Below are 19,691 nucleotides of genomic sequence, written 5' to 3' on the forward strand. Positions count from 1 at the left end.
CTGTACTGGGAGGGTATCATTTCATTGCTGCTTATATCTCATAAGATAACATTCTGAAAAAAAAACTTTTTTAGCAGTAAAATGAGTATTTGTTGCAGTCCCATCCATTTCTGCTATAGGAATAAAAGATTAAACTCATAATAAATTTTGCATATTTTTCCTTGCTATCAAAATATTTTTAATGTCTATAGATTAAATCGGCCATAAATGTGTGATCTGTGGGTATCCCCTGATCAAGAGAGAAAGTGGCACACCAGTCATGCAGGTGCCGCTAATTTGCTCTTTGCCATTTCAATATCACAATGCTTCTTTGTGATCAGTGGGTTTCATTGGGTTGGATTTCCCATAATCCCACATAGTATTCCAGTGGTCCCAAACTTGTGGCTCTCGAGCTGTAACCTTCCCACTATAAACTCCGGAGTAAAACAGTGACTTCATGAACGTGACAAAAGAAACACATGTTCAATTCTAACTGATTTTTAAGAAAATGCAGAAAAAACATATTTAATATACAGATTTTTCACAATTTAAAGTGTGGATCTGATAAGACACGTTGTACATAATTCAGCTTATCCTGCCGTAAGTGGCACAGGCCAATCTTCTCGTGTATTGGGACCTCCTGAATATCACCAAACAAAAGATGTATTTCAACCGGCCATCTGTGGGTTCTCTTTTTACGTGGGCAGACTTATGACCATAGCGATCATGGATCAATGATATAACAAGTCAGAACTTGATCTATCAATCGTTAATATGAATGTTGGGTAATATGATCATTCCGTCTCCAGTTTCCATGTTTTCAGTAGCATATCCCATGATTACGTGGGGAACTGTGTTGTTAACAACATTGACTGATGGCTGCCATGAATAAATGGGCCTATGATCAGGATGGAGCGCTCTCAGGATTTTCAACCCGTGGACAGAAGTAGCATTTGTTAAAATGACAAAAAAATCATGATGAAGGAAAATATCCCCGATGCATAAAAATGTAACTCGACACCTAACTATACAAATTCAATGGTTTTTGTTGTGTTAAGGGGGTTATGCAGAACTTTTCCTTTCCCTGTGGGGCTAAAGGCCCCAATACACATCAAAATATTGTCGGCTAAACACGCGGATATCAATGGATTCAACCAACAGTATAATGTGGAGGCATCTACCTACTGATGGTGTCATGCTCACGCCCTAAGTGGTGGGCGTGAGCCAGGGGGTTGTGGCCCCACTGTGCCAAAAACCAGACTACCCTGGAAGGGGCATGACTAGGACAGCTGCCTTGGTTTTCACTGGAGCCTCTGATGTTGAGGTCAGGCTTGTGCGGCAGGCAGCTGCCTGGTGCCACTCCAGGGTGGTGTCTGGCTGTGGCTGCTGATCCCACTGGGGGAGACGGTGGCACAGCTGAGACAATTTCAAATTCAAATAGGCTTTATTGGCAGGACCAAAATACAATTAGTGTTGCCAAAGCAAGAAAAGAAGTGTGGCAGGGGAGTGGATTAGGGTAGTGGGGATGGGGTGTTGGGGGCAAAATTTGGGGAGTGATTGTCCATTTGGAGGTCTTTAGTTCCTCTCATTTTATGACATGTGGTGACATATTGGGCGGCGACCTCCACCATTGATTCTTCTTCCCCCAGTAGGATGCAGAGTTTCCTCTCCTCGTCCATGGATGGGAAGTCTGGGGTATGGGTGGTAAGTTTCTGGAAGTGAGAGTCCCTCACTGCTGAGTATTTGTTGCAGTGCAGTAGGAAATGCACCTCATCTTCCACTGGCAGGCAGGCATGGCAGAGACACGAGCAGGCAGGTATGGCTGAGACACTGATAGGGGGCATGGCTGAGACACTGGCAGGCTGGCACGGCTGAGACACTGGCAGGCTGGCACGGCTGAGACACTGGCAGGCTGGCACGGCTGAGACACAGGGCAGGCCGGCACGGCTGAGACACAGGGCAGGCCGGCACGGCTGAGACACAGGGCAGGCCGGCACGGCTGAGACACAGGACAGCCTGGTATGGCCAAAACACAGAGCAGGCTGGCACGGCTGAGACACAGGGCAGGTTGGCACGGCTGAGGCACAGGGCAGGCTGGCATGGCTGATGCATGGGGCAGGCAGGTGTGGTGTATGAAGGAGCAGGTAGAGACCCGTTCAGACAGCGGGTGCTAGTACTGGTACGGACAGGAAAGAGTGGAGTATGACAGAACAGGTTTGGACCTGTTCACACAGGAGGAGCAGGTACGGGTACTGACAGGAAGAAGTGGAGTATGACAAAACAGGTTTGGACCTGTTCACACAGGAGGAGCATGTACGGGTACTGACAGGACAGAGTGTAGTATGACGGAACAGGTTTGGACCTGTTCACACAGGAGGAGAACCGCAAGGCTGCGGAGAAGAGTTGTAGAGCAGCGAGAGGTTCTGCAGCAGCAGAACTAAGCAGAACCGCAAGAGCACGGAGCAAAGGCAGAGCCTAAAGAGTACAGAGCAGGCAAAGTTGCAAGAGAGCGGAGCACGAGCAGAGCCGCAAGACTGCGGAGAAGAGTAGCAGAGCAGCAAGAGGTTCTGCAGCAGCAGAACCAGAACCAAGCAGATAGGGAGGACACAAGGAAAGACACAGCAGGGAAAGAAGACAAAGACAAGGAGACAGACAGACAAAGGTAGTTCATAGTTCAGACAGGGCAACAGTACGAGACAGGGCCAAGGACACAGGGACCAGAGTCTACACAGGTACAAAGCAAGGCAAGAACAAAGACACAGAGACCAGGATATTCTGCCTCCTGGAGGGCAGACAGAGAAATACCAAGCAAAGCTAGGAGTAAAGCCTCCAGAGAAGGAGGAACACAGAGCAACATCTGGCAGCTCAGTAACCAGACACTAACTGAGTTAACACATTGCACAGGCAAGGTTCCACTGGGCGGAGCTGCCCTAAATACTAAAGGGCTCTTGGTAATTGGTCAGGGACACATTAGACAGGTGCACCATGACTCCATAAGTACCAGAGAGTTCTGGCTCCACCCCCCTATGCACACAGCCAGGAAACATGCACAGAACAGAAGGGAGACAAGCAGGCACAGAGCATGAAGCTGGCAGCAGACAGAAATCACAGCAAGGCCTGCAGCAGTGAGTAAGTTGGTCTGTGGGGGATGGGAGGCCATGCAGTGATGCTAGCAGGGTTGTTACAGTTGGTCAGGACAGTGTTGGTCGCGCATAGCCTATTTCTGACTGCTGATCACAATGTTATCCCAGTCTGTGATATTTTCGTAGAGAACATAGGAACGCTTGGCCAGACAAGCCCTTATGTATGTGAGAGTCAACTGAGATGGTTGTCGGCTGAACAATAGGTCAAAGTACCATTCGTCTGACAACTATGTACTGCGTTTGGCTACCTCAAGCACCTATCGACAGATAATTGCTATTTGCCTGTGCTGCCCTGCAACGACCCCTCCCATCTCAGAGAGATCACAGGCCACTCCTGCCGGCGATTCACCTGCTTCCTGTGACATCACGTAGACAGAGCAGTTCCATCTCTTCCGCTTTGTGCTGTTGATGCGGCGTCACTGCTGATGTCTTCTTGTTTGACAGTCAGCTCTCTGAAAATTGCTTAGCCCCATATGGAAAAAAATATATAAATTCCTGGATAATCCCTTTAAATGTTAACTTTCTTCATCGTCATATCTTTCTTGTGGTTTAAGAAATGCTACATCTGTAAAATGGCCTTTACTTCTCTCTCATCATTGAAATCACATGCACGCTCAGCCCAACCCAACGAGCAAATGCTTGCGGAGGAAGGCAGAGATAGCTGTAGGCCAAAATAATGGACCATCAAATTGTGTGTAATTGCGAATATAGACCGTTTTTCTGTCCATTCTCATTTTATAGAGCAAAGTCTTTCATCAAACATAATATAAACTCCAAAGCAGCCAAGAGAGATAAAAACCTAATAAGCAGCTCTTGTAGTGATAACATACACCATTATTTCCTGTGCATTATCTGCCGCATTGCAAGCATGACCTTTACAGGCTACAAGCCAGGAGATGATGTGATAGAGCTCTGTCCATGATTTCATTCACTTACATGATCCCTGAGACACGAGTTTACTAAAAATGTTCATTAGTTACAATAATAACATTGCAGGTGAACTAAATGAACAGCGATATAAAAAGTATAGGTCATACTCGTACAAAATGACATATAATAAATCTGTACATTAATACGCATTGGACACATTAATGCCAACCAAACTGGCATCTTAAAGAGATTGTCTCATGTAATCATTTTAGTCTCAATAGATCTAAGTCCATAGAAGAAAATCTACATTTCATAGCTTCTTTTTTTTTTTTAAATTGACGCTTTCTTTGGGGTGACCACATTGCACTCACAACCATTTCTACTTAGACCATACAGCAGAGTGAGTGCTTTATGGCACTTGAAATACATGTGAGCGACAGCGCAGTGGTATACAGTGTCCTATCTCTGTGCTATTCTGCTTTACAGTTTGAGAACTCCATCTTTTAATGATGAGATGACTCTGTTCAGTTTGTTCCAGTATATACAGCAAAGCTGGTGAACTTGAGAAAATAACAACAATTGTCTGTCTGTTAAGTGTGTTCTAATGCTTGATAATCACATAAAAATACTAAAAATATAAACAGTTACAAAAAATATACATGTTCATAATAAAACTTGTCATTTTCTTATGATACATTCCCTTTAAAATGGATCTGTCACTAAATTTCACCATACATTATTTTAGAGATCCAATAGATCTGAGCAAAATCTAAAGAAAGGAACAATAAAAATCAGTGTCAATGCTGTATCTTGTTTAAAATTTTAAATAATCTCTGCCCACCTAGATTGATTATCCTCAGTGTCCCTCCTCCCTGCTGTTGCTGACATCTCACACTGCACAGTACAAGATGCAGATGTTTCAGGCAGGCTATATGGGCAGAGACTGAATACAACTGGAATCATGAGCTCTCCTATCCTTTATAATATCAAGATTAGACTGCCATTGTGACATGGATTTTCAAAATAAGTTCATCAACCTCATCAGGTCTAAGACATCTATTTAGCAATATTTACTGTTTGCAAATGGGAAGTTTTATGACAGATCCTACTTAAAGCGTAACCGTCATTTTAATTTTTATTTCATAAATCTATAGTACACATGAATAAAGCAACTTTATAATATGTCTTATCAGAGAAATTGTCTTCCTTTTTCTCCTAGATTGGTCTTCAAAATCTCTAAAAACTGTATTCAGGTAAAACAGATTTCCTATTACTGAGATAGTAGAGGACAGTTGGTGCTTTTAAAATTCCATGTACAGAGGAGGGGAGGAGCTAGAGGCAGACACAGGCATTCTGTCATTATTGTATCACTTTGCTACCTATGATTGTCGTGTATGAACTGTTGAATTGTAAAGCGCTGCAGAATAGGTTGACGCTATATAAATAAAGATTAGTATTATGATTCTGCTGCAAGCTCTTCTAAAATGACAGTTTTCCATAGAGTTTTATGAGCACTAATTCTCATCTCCTATCTAATGGGAAAATCTGTATCAGATTTTACTCCTGAACTGAGAGTTTTGAGAAAGAATGATTAATCCAGGGAGTGAAAGAAGCAGATTTTTCTGATAAGCTGCATGACAAAGTTTCTCATTTTCACGTGTACTATTGATTTATGGTTACTTTTTAATTACTTACAACTGCATATTGTTCAGTTTTAAGCAAATAATTCACATAACAATAGATAATTTGGTTAAAACATATAGAGAGAGAAAGAGAGAGAGAAATGTCTCCCATTCTCCCCTATGTTCCATGAGTCAAAAGTTTGAACTTTCTTGAGCAAGTAGTCATTCTTACAAGCGAAGGCGTGTAAAGTCCGATCTGTATAAAGATACCCATAAATTACAATTATAGTAAACCGCAAGGTACTCGGATATTTGGGTCAGGATCCACTCTGCTGCTGAAAGTCAAATTCACATTTTACACTGCTGATGCTGTCTACACTGGGCTTGCTAACAACCCGTGGGTGGGTTTTGCTGAAGGGAAAGGTCTCTGAGCGTGCAATGCCCCTGCACCCTGGATCTTTGGTGGCTTCCACATCTTTGTCAGGGCTCTTGCTTGCCCCGGTGTCAGTTCCTTGTTGCTTTTTGAACTCCGGAAATGTAAAACGCCTGAATAGTTTATTTCCGAGCACAGTGAATGGATTCCTGGAACTAATAGGGGGTAGAGAGGTGGCAGAACTCTTGCTGCAGCTGCCCAACTGCTCTCTGTCCGGTGGTGTAGGCGTTAGAAGGGTTGATGGTAGGCTGCTCCTTTTTTGATAATATGTGTCATTGAACCTGCGTAGCCCTGTGTCATTGGAGCAGCCAGGCAAGTGGTCCTTGGCTCCCAAATGTTTGGAGGGAGGGTTGGCGGACAGTGGGGTAAGTAAGATGCCCAATGGTCCAGGTAAAGGGGCAAGAGTCGGTTCATGTTGCTTCCCAGGACGAGGGGAGTACAGATTTGTGGAGATCTGGATGGAAGCACTACTCAAAGCTGGCAGATGGAGCCCAGTTCCCTTATGATCTCCTGAACGTCCACCATATTGGAGGCTAAATGATCGAGGTCTGGGGTTAAGTACATTAGAAAACCCCAGTGAACCAGCAGCGCTGTTGCCCTTATCTCCATCTTCTTCCTCAATAGAGTCCATTGATTCAAGATGACGATGAGTCGCGAGAGATCGGCTCCTCCCGAGAAGAATACTGTGTGCCCCTCCTCGCAACGTTGTTTGCTGCTCCTCCTTGCAAGGGCAAGTGGAAGGTTCATGGGTGTCAATTTTGCGGCCTAAGGTTCCCCCACATAGCGCCAGTTCACAATCTTTGTATCCCAGGTATCGAGCCACATCCATAGCCGAGTTACCAACGCGATTAGCTCGATCGATCTGTAACCCCAGTCTCTTGAAGGCCCGGGCAAGAAAATCCAGCACTGGTGCATGACCGGACACTGATGCATAAATAAGAGCAGTGTTCCCCCACAGGTCTGGTAACTCTGGGTCTGCTCCATTTTGCACCAAAATCTTGACTTCTTGCAGGTGACCCCTCTCACAGGAGTAGCTGAGGGCAGTACGTCCTGCCCGATCCCGGCTGTTTACTTCAGCACCCCTTTCCAGGAGTAGTTGCATGTACCTCTGACGGGTACGTGGCTCGGGAAGAAGCGCACTGCAAATAAGAGGGGTTCGACTCAAGTCCCCTCCTCGGGTGTTGACTATTTTGCCATCTAGGGCATCAAGGATAAAGCGAGCCAGGTGCATCTGGTCATTGGACATGGCCTCCAGCAATGCCTGGGTGCCACTGTGCTCTTCTCTTGGCTTTCCAGACACTTTAAGCATGGCAAATGTTGGGGACTTTAATTACGACTGATATTCTAGGGAATCCTTCTTATAACTTGATTTATCTTGATATAAATGTAGATGTACTAAAGTTACTCCAAGGCAGCAGAGCCGAGTTTGTCATTTGGCATAACCCAATGTGATATCATAATGGGTTATCTATTTATTTATTAGACTGCCACTACATTATCATAACTCACAGTGCAAAAATAATACCGTTATTACATCCATACTTCACTTGACTTCTAGATACCAATAAAAAACCTCTAGTATCGTCTCACGTATACTTAACATGAATGAAAACCTAATTTCTCCTAAACATCCCCCCACATGCTTTCATTTTTTGCAAAATTCCATTAGTTTTCTAATAATTGAACCCATTTACCCATTCTACAGTCTTGTACCCTGCTATTCACTCCACATACCCGGTCAAAGCCATTCAAAGCTGCCATTAATAACGCCTTCCTATAACATTTATAGATTTCGGACCAATCCGTAGAAAGGGCATTTGCAATATAATTTCTTTTAAATTCTAGCACCCAATAATAAAGACTAAACATTAAATTCTAGTCCAAATAATAAAGATATCACGGACGTAGCGAGTTCACCGACACACGACATATCAATATGCACTGTCTCAATCTATCATGTGGGATTTTATATTTTATAAAACAAAAATTGCAATATTCAAATTAAGAGAAATTTTCAATCAAAGGTTAAATGACAAATTCAGCTCTGTTGCATCTGGTGATTATGTCCATTCTTCTACAAAGCAGTTAGATTCCTAAAACCTCTGATAAAGGAATCTTCTGATCGATTTATCAGCAGCAACCATGTCCTGCAGTCCTATGTAAATCATTGGGCACAATGCACAGAGCGCCGAAGGTTCCGGACCCCTGGTGCTTGTGTGATTCCTTGAGTCCCTTTGAGACAGTCACCGATGGAGGATATCCATCCCACACTAGCCTCACCTGAGTCCTGTCCCTCCACTACGACTTCTCTTATGTGACTGTGCTGTGATGTCCTTGGCTCTGCTACTTCTCAATCTTTCAGTCCATGGTTGGTAGTAGCGAAGCCTCCTGCTCTTTGCTTTTCATTGTCCAAATTCATTATGAATGGCTGCTGCCTCCTCTTCCTCTGTTTATAGGGTTTAATTTAAGGGGGCGTAAATACCATGACTCCCGTGTCAACCCACAGCTGTGTTGTAAGGCTGCTCCGGAGCCTCATTGTTAGGTGTCCAGCCTCCTTGTGGGAGAGACTGGGGTGGGGGCTTTGCACAGAATAGAAGGCTAGAACCTGTTGCAGTGAATAGTACGTTAACTCTTTTACTCCTGCAATCCACAACCAACACATTACACATGTGCATTGTGTCGATATTGGAAATGATGTTTTTTTTTTTGTCCTGCCGTGAGATAATATGGGCTTTATATAGAAAGATAAGTGCTAGTGCTAGCCTTCAGTAGAACTGGTCGCATTAAACTGGCAGCACACTATAATTATGTCAAGTGATTCACAGAATGTTCAGCGGCATCATGAGCGACTAATACGCGCTAATTTATGGAGGGGGGTAAATGGAACTTAGTACATCGGACTAAAATAACACATCCCGACCTATGATGCACGAAGGAAAAATGCCTTTTGAGATGAAACGTGTCACATAGGAACCTCCTAAGTTGTGATCTGCAGAAGCCCATATCACAATGCTGCAAGATGTCTTCAAACAGAAAGCTGTAGCTTGATTCCTAACTTGCCATGTTTAATGGCTTGTGCTGTGCTAAAGTGAACCTGACAGCTGATACATGCTGCCCAATGCGTATCAGACAGTGGCTGTATGATCTCAGGCAGATATGCTCGACTCTGAAACTCTGCAGCCTCCGGGTGACTGAGCAGTGTTGTAGACTAGTCATCCAGGCTGGTCCCTAGCAGCTTCTCCCCGTCCGCTGCCGTGGATTGACAGCTCTTTACCTCTACACGACACATATCCCCCAAAAAACCTAATCGGCAGCAATGGGGGTACCAGTGCAGTTTATTCTCGATACGTTTCGGAGTACTCTGACTGCTTCATCAGGAGCTAATGGTGGTTCCTCTGATGAAGAAGTCAGAGAGCTTCAAAACACATCAAGAAGGGACCTGCCGTTGTCCCTCTTGGGAAGGAACTACTTGATCAAGATAATCAGCTTTTCTCGTTTGCTGTATCCCCTGCAAACCCGGCCCCTCCTTTTAAGACACGCGGATGTAAACAAACTCAACAGGGCCTTTTCAGACTTTTTAAGGAGGGTGAGAAAAAGTAGAATCAGCAAGCGCACATTGATGCTCCCAAGGGATGAGGGGGGATAGCATTACCTAACATCAGAGGGTATAATTAGGCCTGTATCGCCAGACACATTATTGATTGGCTAAGACACACTAGCAAGCACTCAGACTTCACACTAGAGGCCAATTGGTGTAAGCCATGGGACCTCATAGCGGTCTTGCACTCTTCAAGCTTGGCATTAGATCCGAAAGTGAGAAACTCAGTGATCTTTCGGGACACTAGAGAGGCTTGGAAAGCCATAAGATGCAAACTAGGCATGTCATGGAAAATATCCAAATACTTGTCACCTTGGGGACATCCTGACTTTCGACAGGGAAAAGATAATGCCTTGTTTGGAGTCTGGAGGGAACATGAAGATAGAACTATGGGGGACCTGATGCAGACTCAAGAAAATAGATGGATGACTGCAGACAAAATTTTTGACAGGTGGGGGGCTTGATCCATCCCATATCTTGCAATATGCTCAGCTACAACACCACTTGTTCACCAGGCTGCAAGACATACACAAAGAATGTCAATCTTCAGAATTGGACAACCTTCTCTCTAGATGCATATCTGATGTGAATATCTCAACTATTTATCGGATTTGGGAAGGACCTTACTACCATCAGGCCCACGAGAGCTGTTTAAGGACTGGGAAACAAGATTGCAGGATACGAGGGTGGGAGAATCAATTTTGTCTGGGTGGAATGAGTTACGTAAACATGTGAGTAATGAAAGGTGGAGGGATACTCATTTTCGAATGATACATAGAGCCATATTGGGTTTCAATCTACCAATTACACAAGCTCATCAGGAAAGGTGACAGGCTTGTCCAAAATGCGATACCCCTAAGACAGACATGTTCCACGGAATATGGGAGTGCGATTTCATACACGCCCAATGGGAGGAGGTAAAAAACTGGGTGGGCGACCTGATGAACATACACCTTCCACTAGACAGAATGTTACGGATTTTTCATAAGGTAACTGATTTAAGGTTGACTAAGTCATACACTCAACTATTGCACACAGTAGCAATCTTATACAAACGACTCATTCTAAGACAATGGTTGGATGGGCGCACACCTGGCCTTCGACAGCTGTTGTTGGAACTGAAGAGGGTAATGATGTTAGAAAAACAGAAGCAGAGAGTGACAAAGACACTAAGACGACAAAATTTTTCACAAAATGGAAAGACTTTATTATACAACAACTCTCTAGAGACGATATTCATAAACTGGTTTCGCCCTTTCGCAACACAACCTGGTATAATCTAGAAGACCTGCAGGGTACGTTGGGAGGCTTAAGATTGAGAGATGCTCCCAGTCATGAGTCAGGGGGCAGGGAAGTAGAGGGAGGGCCACGCTGCGATATGTAAAGTTCATTAGTGAATCAGAAAGCATCACTCAACTAAATTAGAGGGAAGGGTGGAAGGGGTGGGAGTTATACTATTTTGATTTTCGATCAATATCATAAGTGGTTTTGTCATATCTATAACAAGCTGATATATGCTAAGATACACTGAAATATACCACTAATGCTTGACTTTTGTGTTTTTCTATGTTTATGAAAATTCAATAAAAGGGATTTACAAAAAAAAAACACTTCATGAATAATCCACAATATTATCCTTGTTGTTGTTTATTGTATTTTTTCGGATACTCAACCAGCAGCGCATTATAACTGCACCTCCTATCACTTGAACATTACCTTGGATCTGCCAACCTGTGGAGCTGCAGCACTTGGCAAATTCTACTTTAAACTCTCTGAGTGTTAAGTCCCACACAACCGCCTCAGATGAGCAGTATCATTTTACCTATAAAGCTGCCGTCTGTATAACACCCTAGTGCACTTATTTGTCAATACAAACTTTTCTCAACTCTTAGGCCTCTTTCACACTTCAGTTTTTTACAATCAGTCATAATCCGCCATGGTTTGAAAAAAACGGATCCGCAATTTTCCTTTGAGGATCCGTTTTTTTCTCCATTGACTTCCATTATTGGCGGATTGTGATGGATTGCCGTCCGTTGCATCTGTTTTTTTTGCGGATCCGCCAAGAGTTCCTGTCCGTCACCATCCTCAAAGATTTCAAAACGGAGCTTGCAACGTTTTTTTCTGTGGCGGATCCTCCAGACACTCATTTAACCCGAAATTCTTTCTGGATGCCGGACAAAAAAAAAAATTCTCTCTCTCTCTCTCTCTCCTTTTCCAGGCTGCGATTCCTTTAAAATTCTTCATTTGTCGGATCCGTCAAAAAAAAACGGACGGGTGCCATCCGTTGTCATCAGTACTAAAACGGATCCGCCATCCATCCTTTTGGCGGATTATGACTGATGCAAAAAACTGAAGTGTGAAAGAGGCCTTAGCAAAATGTAGGCAGAGACTAGGGATGGGCGAATCTACTCGTTAGGACTCGTTACTCTGCGAGTAGTAGGGGACTCGCAGGACTCAGTACTCTGCGAGTTTCCAAGCGATTACTCGCACAGTAACGAGTCCAAAGTAAATCAATGGCAATCCTAGTTTTGGTCCGTTTTGTATTCTACTCAGATTCTCAGATCAATGCTTTCTGCTTTCAGAGTTTAAATCCGAGTTTTGCTTTCAGAGTTTAAATCAGAGTTTTGCTTTCAGAGTTTAAATCAGAGTTTTGCTTTCAGAGTTTAAATCCGAGTTTTGCTTTCAGAGTTTAAATCAGAGTTTTGCTTTCAGAGTTTAAATCCGAGTTTTGCTTTCAGAGTTTAAATCCGAGAGCATTCAGAGTTTTGCTAACTCGCTATCACTGTAGGATCATTTTTGACAGTCAATCCGGGTCCAGCAGCAGAGGAATCGCTGCAAACTCGCTTCCCCATTAATTAACATTGGACTCGCTAGACTCGCAACGAGTAGCGAGTCCTGCACTCGGACTCGTTAGAGTCTAGCGATTCCGAGTAATTTAGGATTCGCCCATCCCTAGCAGAGACTTAACAATCCAGGGCAGCGAGCTGGGAGAAGCTAACAGGGACCAAGCCGCCATGTAGACTAGTTGTATAGGTGTAACAGTGGTGGGACCTGATGGATTGCTCCCTGACACTCTAGAGTTTAATATATTTGATCCCTATGCATGTGATAAAGGTATTATAACTACTGGGGCTGCAGTTAGTTGGGACCAGGTTAACTGTAGTGGCCGGCTCAGTTTGAGAGGAGGAACTGAGAGCTAGTGGTAATTGCAGGAAGTGACAGTCTATGTGAGGACAGCAGTGAGTAATATAGCACTACTGAGGCTGCTAGGGACAGTATGAGCCTAATACTCAGGGCAGTGGAGAGCTGCAAATACCCTTTCATGTGATTTCATCTATTGACCTAGGGCAACCACGAGATGGACGTCGGGGGCCAGAGGCATACTCAGCTTGTGAAGCTACAGGGAAAGATGGACTCAGACTACATGGGGCAGAAGGTATTGCAATCCAGATATACTGTTAGAGGTGAGGAAGATTCCCTAGGGCTAGGAAAGCCATTGATAGGGACATGCCATCAATAGCGAGAACCAGGGCTGAAGTTGTATCTGGTTCCTGTGGGAAAGATGACAACCCGTTGGGCTTTATGCATCAAGGTATAGTGAATGTGTTGTCTGGTATGTTGAGAAATGACACATTTGTATTATTGATTGTAACATTGATCTATTATTTATGGTATTATTTAGGTATGAGCGTAGGACCCAAACCCAACACCTCGTCAGCATTAAATGACCCCTGGACATGTGCCCTCCTAACTGCCGTAATCCCTGGCTCCTCTTCTGATTTGCTACTTCACTGGTCCTACAAATCAGAAGAGACCATGATTCTACTCATCTCTGCTATATTAACATTATGCTATTTAGTTATACTAATATGTCACTTGTTGTTTGTGTATATAATTTAGCTTTAAATTTTTGGACTTATTTTTTTCTGTGTTTAGTTCCTAAGTTTTTATTTGTACTTGGCACTATTTGTATCAATGATGATTTATGTGACATTTTGTAGTCATAAGTGAGGAGATTACAGCATCATGCAGTTGGCCGAGCCGTGTACATGGAGTCCCTGCAACTGCATAATATAAAGCTATCAACACTCTGAGTCTCTCCATATGGCACATATCCACTGCACTGGGTTACACAGATACAGCTTCTATACTTATGAAGAATGACACATTTTGCTTTTTTCATAAGCACTTCTGCCTCTGTATTAAAGGTCTGCAAATTAGCTCTCATACAAAAGCCAGAATGTTGTCTTGTAAGGGTCGTGGCCTGTCCTGCCCCTGAAGACACCAATCGTGTTATATATTGAATTATGCAAATTGTCTCTTCAGAGTGGAAGAGGACTAGAACTCTAGTGCCACCTATTGGAAGCAGCAATCCTAAAAGTCAATGTCGACCTTTTAACGAGCCTTGTTACATAACTTAGGATAAAAGCCAAGCCAGAAACTCAATTTGCAGACACTGTGTTTCGGGGTACTGCCCCTCATCAGTACAAAGTGTGAGATCTGGTTTGGCTGTGAGAGAGGCGTCTGACCGATATCCAAGAAGTATCATTTCTCCTTTCGGAGAATGATATGCTAAGCATGTCGAGATGAGGAGACTTAAAGCCGCAATGCTCCTCTGGGAAATATGCTAATTATGCAAACTGTGGCTTTTATCCTAAGTCATGTAACAAGGCTCGTTAAAGGGTCGACAAAAAAAGTTAATAAAATAGTTGAAAAAATTCTTAAAGAAACAAAAAAAGTTACACCAATAAATACTCACATTTATGTAAAAACAAAAATAAAACAAAAAGTGCACATATTAAGCATTGCTGTGTCCAGAACAACCCAATACATAAAACTGTCAAATTACTAACAGTAAATTACAAAAAAAATATTAAAAACGAGGCAAAAAGCTATGGTTTTTTTTATCAAACCGCTGCAAAAAAGTGGAATAAAACAAGATCAAAAAGATAAATATAAACAAAAATGGTACTGCTGAACACGTCACCTTATCCCGAACAAGCCACCACACATCTTCATCAGTGGAAAAATAAAAAAGCTATAGCTCCCAGAATACAGCAATGCAAAAACGATTTTTTGTTGAAGTGATAAAACATTAAAAAAAATATATACGGTAAATGTGTTATCGCTGTAATTGTACTAACCCAAAGAAATAAAAAGCTGTTTTATCAATTTTACCACATGGTGAACGGCAAATAAAAAGAAAACATTCTCTGAGTTGCTGGTTTTTGTTCATTCTGCCTCCCAAAAATTGGAATAGAAAACGATCAAAAAATATTATGTAACCAAAAATGGTACCAATAAAAACGTTGACTCGACACGCAAAAATCAAGCTCTAGTATGACTGTGTCAGTGTGAGGAGACTTAAGGCACGTAGGATGCAGTAACGGACTGTACACAGACCAAGGTGAAAGGGGTTTATTATACAGTAGAAACTCCATGCAGGGAGAAAACGGAAGGATAATGTAGCGCCCCCAGGAGTATGGTCGCCACAGTGGAATTACCTTCCTCCTAGGGAGGATGATGTCATGCTTGGAAGCAATGAAGGATCTCTCTGTCAGGTAAATCCAGCACACAGCACAGTTCCCACTCCAGGCCAGCAGAGGGAGCTCTGAACCCAAACTGCTGAGGAGCTGCTCTCTGGGGCCAGGAAGGGGAAGTTAGTTCAGTTCGTGTGGAGAGGGAAAAGAGTGTAGACATGGAGAGAGGAGCTGGAAGATTGAGCAGAATTCAGGCTCACTTCCAGCTGTAGCGCATAGTTTGGAGTCCGGTATCCGAGGTTGTATGGATGCTGATGGTCCTGCAGCAGAAACCGGAGGAACGAGAAGCTGTAAATGCTCTGTTCCCAACTAAGACTCAGAGGCACTACAGCAACGTGTGTGAGCCAGAAGAAATATGAGGCTACGGCTGCCTGCCATACGAGGGGAGTTCTAAAGAGAGCAAGCAAGGGGAACTTCAGTGTAACTCAGTACTGCAAGTGCCTCAGATAAGTGCTAGAAAGGAGACTACACAACCCATCTGCATAGAGAGATTCCTAAGTTGCTCCCAGGCTGATCAACTCCTGCTCCATCTGTAATCTGGATGCTGGACTGCACTTACAAAGCAAAGTAAAGGTAAAGGAAACTGCACCCTGTTGTGTCATTGCCTTCTTCCTGCAACCCCTTCAGCACTGCTACATCTCTGTGCCTAACACTGCACCCTCTTCCTCAACACCTAATACTACTGCCCTGGGACTACAGCTCTACCTGTGGGGAGCTCTTACATCTTGCTGCCTTTTACCATCTGTCCCAGAGGATCGGCCTGCAGCGTCGGCTTAACCCCTTCATTGCCGAGCACCACAGGTGGCGTCACGTATCATACACCTATAAACTTTATTCAGCTACGTTTCACCCCTTTTGCATGGACGCCCAGGGCCACGGACCGGGTCGTCGCCACCATGACACATCCCTCTGAGACACCGGCCCGATACCGAGTAACCCCACTGCCCTGGCGGGCGATCCAGATAATATTCCCTAATACAGCAAAAGGCTAATGGGGATAACATAAGGAACATGGACAAGTAAAGCCGACAATACAATAAAATATAACTTCTCACTCAGGCGCCAGTCATGGTTGAACTTCTGTCTGTGACTGGTTCTGCCTAGTTTGCGGCGCAATGGGGGTCTGTCACAATCCTGAGGCAAATGATGTAGTATCTTTTGACGTTAGCGGTCCCCGTGGTCCTGATGATGGTGGCAAATCCTTGGGAACCTGATGCGGGTCTTGGGTCCAGCAGATGAGGTGATGAAGAGGGAAACATCCTTATCCTCAGCGGTGAGTGTCCCAACACTACGGATATTTGCAGCACTGCCCAAACACAGTTTACAATGGGCAGCCCAGTTCGCTGTGCCAAATCGACACACAACCTAAGTCCCATTCACAGACCTTGTCTCACGGTCAGTACTGTCAGCGGGGGCGGCTTTGGCAGCATTGTCGGCTGTGTCAGTGGTCTCAGCAAGTGTTTGTTAGGCAATCTCCACATGTATTCAGGCTGTCTAGCAGCCGCAAATCATGCAGCTATGGTGACAGAAATTAAATCTCCGAGCACATCCAAATATCGGAGATCACCTGAGCATGCTCGGGAAATCACGAGTAAAGAGTATACTCGCTCATCACTAATACTGATGGGAAGTAGACATAAGGGAAATGTTATTTATTAGCTATTTTGTATGCCATAACCATCTGATTTAAGGGCATAAAAATCTAAAGTGTAGTGCAGCGGGGTTGGAGCAGTGTGACAAGCAGGCAGTGACCCAGGAAAGTTCAAGTAAATGAAGTTTAATTTCCAAAACTCACAACATAAACAGCATACGGTATCCTCTGGATCTCAGCCGGGAAGCAAGATAGTCCGTAACTGGGACGGATTGCTCTGGGCAACTACACCACCTTGTACGCTGAGGGGTGCCAGGCCTTTTGGCTCCGATTGGCTGTGTTGTTTCACACAGGTGGAGCTCTGCAGAGCTTTCTGCTCTACAAGCTTGCAAAACCACACTGACACACCCAAACCTTTGCTGCAGGTTTTTATTAAAAGGAACCTGTGACCGTAGGCCACATGGAAAACCCAGCCGGGAAGGAAACGGACCGCCCCACTACCATCCTGTAGTCCATTTAAAAAATAAAAGCCCATGGCAGGTTTTACTAAATCTGCCTTGGAAAAATAGCTTACCCAAGACCAATACTTACTTTTATTTTGCATTGCAATCACAGCTATACATGTGACTGCAATGCACTCCCGTGGCCTCAATACGCTTCTGTGCGCATCCTGGAGAACACATGGCAACCCTCGCATATAACACTGCTCACTGCCTCACAAAAGTTTGAAAATTGCCAAAAATTTCCAAATTTTTCGTAACATTCTTGATAATTTCATAAATAAGCAGAAATCATATTAACCAAAATTTACCACAAACAAGAAGTACAAAATGCCACAAAAAATCATTCTCAGAATCACTGGGATACTTTGATATGCAAATTGCCTCTTCAGAGAGAAAGAGGACTTTTACTCTACAGCGCCACCTATTGGTAGTAGCGATCCTACAAGTCACAATCAACCCTTTAATGAGTCTTGTAATGTGACTTAGGATAAAAGGATACTTTGGAGCGTTACAAAGTTATTACCACATAAAGTAATGTATGTCAGATTTAAGAAATGAGGCTCTGTCATTAACGTACTGTAAACAGGTTGCGGGATGCAGTAACGCAAGGGAGGCAGAGCAAGGGTTAACAGTATAACAGTTTAATTGAAACAATAGAAGAACTCCTTGCAGGGAGATAAACAGTTAAGTTGAAAAGAGAAATTGCAAAGTAGCAGCAGTCCAGTCATCAAACTTATCGTGACTTTACGTTCCTCAGCTGCAGATGATCCGTTGGGGGTTGTAGTACCTGCAACAGCCAGGGTAGTGTCCACAGATGGGGTCCTACAAATGACGGTCCAACTTCTGGCAGCAACGGGCGGTGTCCGGTTTTACACATTGAGCTCCTAGTCCATAAGCCTGTGCAGCTAAGGTAAAGAGAGTTGCAGAAATTCCGAGATCAAGTGTGGGCTCATGTGTGCTGTCCGGCAGAGGGGACCGCAAACTAGTGTCCCGTAGTCGGCCCACGCTTCTTTGCACATACGCGGTCTTGTAGCTGTGCGCACGGCGCTCTCTACACTCGCTGTCCCGCTGGAGTCATCAGGAGCTGTCAGCTGCAGTACGTCGCAGCGCGGATGCTCGGGGTGCAGAGCCCAGTCCTCTCCCTTACACTACAATGTGGCTCGGTCCTTAAGGGGTCAAAAAGCTTAAAAGATTGGTAAAATGCAAGTCAGGTTAAAGACAGAAAGAGGCCATACTTACCAATACCTGGTCACATTACCAAGAAAGTTACAAATAAGTATAAAGTATACAGGGTAATGGAGAAGGAGACAGTAGATTAAGGGGGTTGCGGCACCTTTAGTGATGGTGAGGTGGCATCGGGTCATTCATTGCAGGTTGTAGGCTTTCTTGAAGAGATAGGTTCTCAAGTTTTGTCTGAAAATTATGAATGTGGTGGATAATCAGACTTGTTGGTTCACAGAATTCAAGAAGATCAAGGATACTTATGAGAAATCTTGGAGGTGATTTGGTGAGGGACGTACAAGTATGGAGGAAAGAAGGAGGTCTTGGTAGGACCAGAGATTAAGTTTAGGCTGGGATCACACTTGCAAGTGCAATGAGAGAAATTTGCACGACCGGAGCGTTCAGCTGCATAGTAATACAAGCAGCCGCAAACTACGGTCCCATGCGCCGGCGGCAGTGCCGGGTATTGAGGCAAGAGACAATCGCACGTTTCTCGCATTGCACTCGCAGGTGTGACCCCGGCCTTAGGAAGATATTGGGTGACTAGTTTGGAGATATATGGCGGAGACAGATTATGGACTGTTTTGTAGGTCAATGCTTCTTATTAGAGCAGGATACTTTGTGGAATTGGGAGCCAATGAAGGTAATTGCAGAGGGGAGAAGCGGAGGAGTATGATGGGTTTCAGGACTTGCCCGGATTAGCCAGTGAAGCGTACTAATTTTAGTAGACAGAGAAGTCTACTATGCAAGAAGGTTCAAAGGCACCACCAAACTCATTTTTCAGTGATTTATTGTGGAATACCAACACTCAAAACAGCTGTTATATACATGAAAGTAAGGGTCCTGGCTGGGTGTGTGGATTTGTGCTGAGTGCATAACGCCCGTGCATGCTGTTGGTAGCCAGTGGTGTGGGCTGGCCAAGACATTAGTTTCCACAGTTCAACAAAGGAGACCGTTGTTCAAAAATAAAGTATTTTCTGAACAATACCTTGATGACGGTTTTGTACAAGGGATAGCGGGTACAAAGTCTTATGGTTGTTTCCCCTCTAAAGCATACAGCATTCTCCTTCACACAGTATCTTTCCTCTGTAGTCTACCCTAGGATTAGTGTGGCATACTGTTTTTCCCTACGTCACCACAACCCAGCTTCAGCGCCACAGTCCTGATCAGCGTTACAAGGTCAGGGGTTTC

The 19,691-nt window shown here is 44.1% G+C and overlaps 1 protein-coding gene across 1 annotated transcript; it reads right to left on the bottom strand.

The window, feature by feature from the left end:
- Positions 1–465: 465 nt before the first annotated feature.
- On the bottom strand, positions 466–8,604 carry LOC141057304 (uncharacterized). Its single transcript, XM_073553850.1, has one exon. It carries the CDS (start codon positions 7,354–7,356, stop codon positions 5,932–5,934), a length of 1,425 nt encoding a protein of 474 aa, XP_073409951.1. The 5' UTR covers positions 7,357–8,604; the 3' UTR covers positions 466–5,931.
- Between the last annotated feature and the right edge of the window lie 11,087 nt (positions 8,605–19,691).

This window comes from Dendrobates tinctorius, unplaced genomic scaffold (genome assembly GCF_039654945.1).
Source record: "Dendrobates tinctorius isolate UK_male_01 unplaced genomic scaffold, ASM3965494v1 ptg000203l, whole genome shotgun sequence".
Taxonomy (NCBI): Eukaryota; Metazoa; Chordata; class Amphibia; order Anura; family Dendrobatidae; genus Dendrobates; species Dendrobates tinctorius.

Bases quoted from the DNA above. Each gene is read 5' to 3' on its own strand.
- LOC141057304 (XM_073553850.1), bottom strand. From the start codon at position 7,356: ATGCTTAAAGTGTCTGGAAAGCCAAGAGAAGAGCACAGTGGCACCCAG.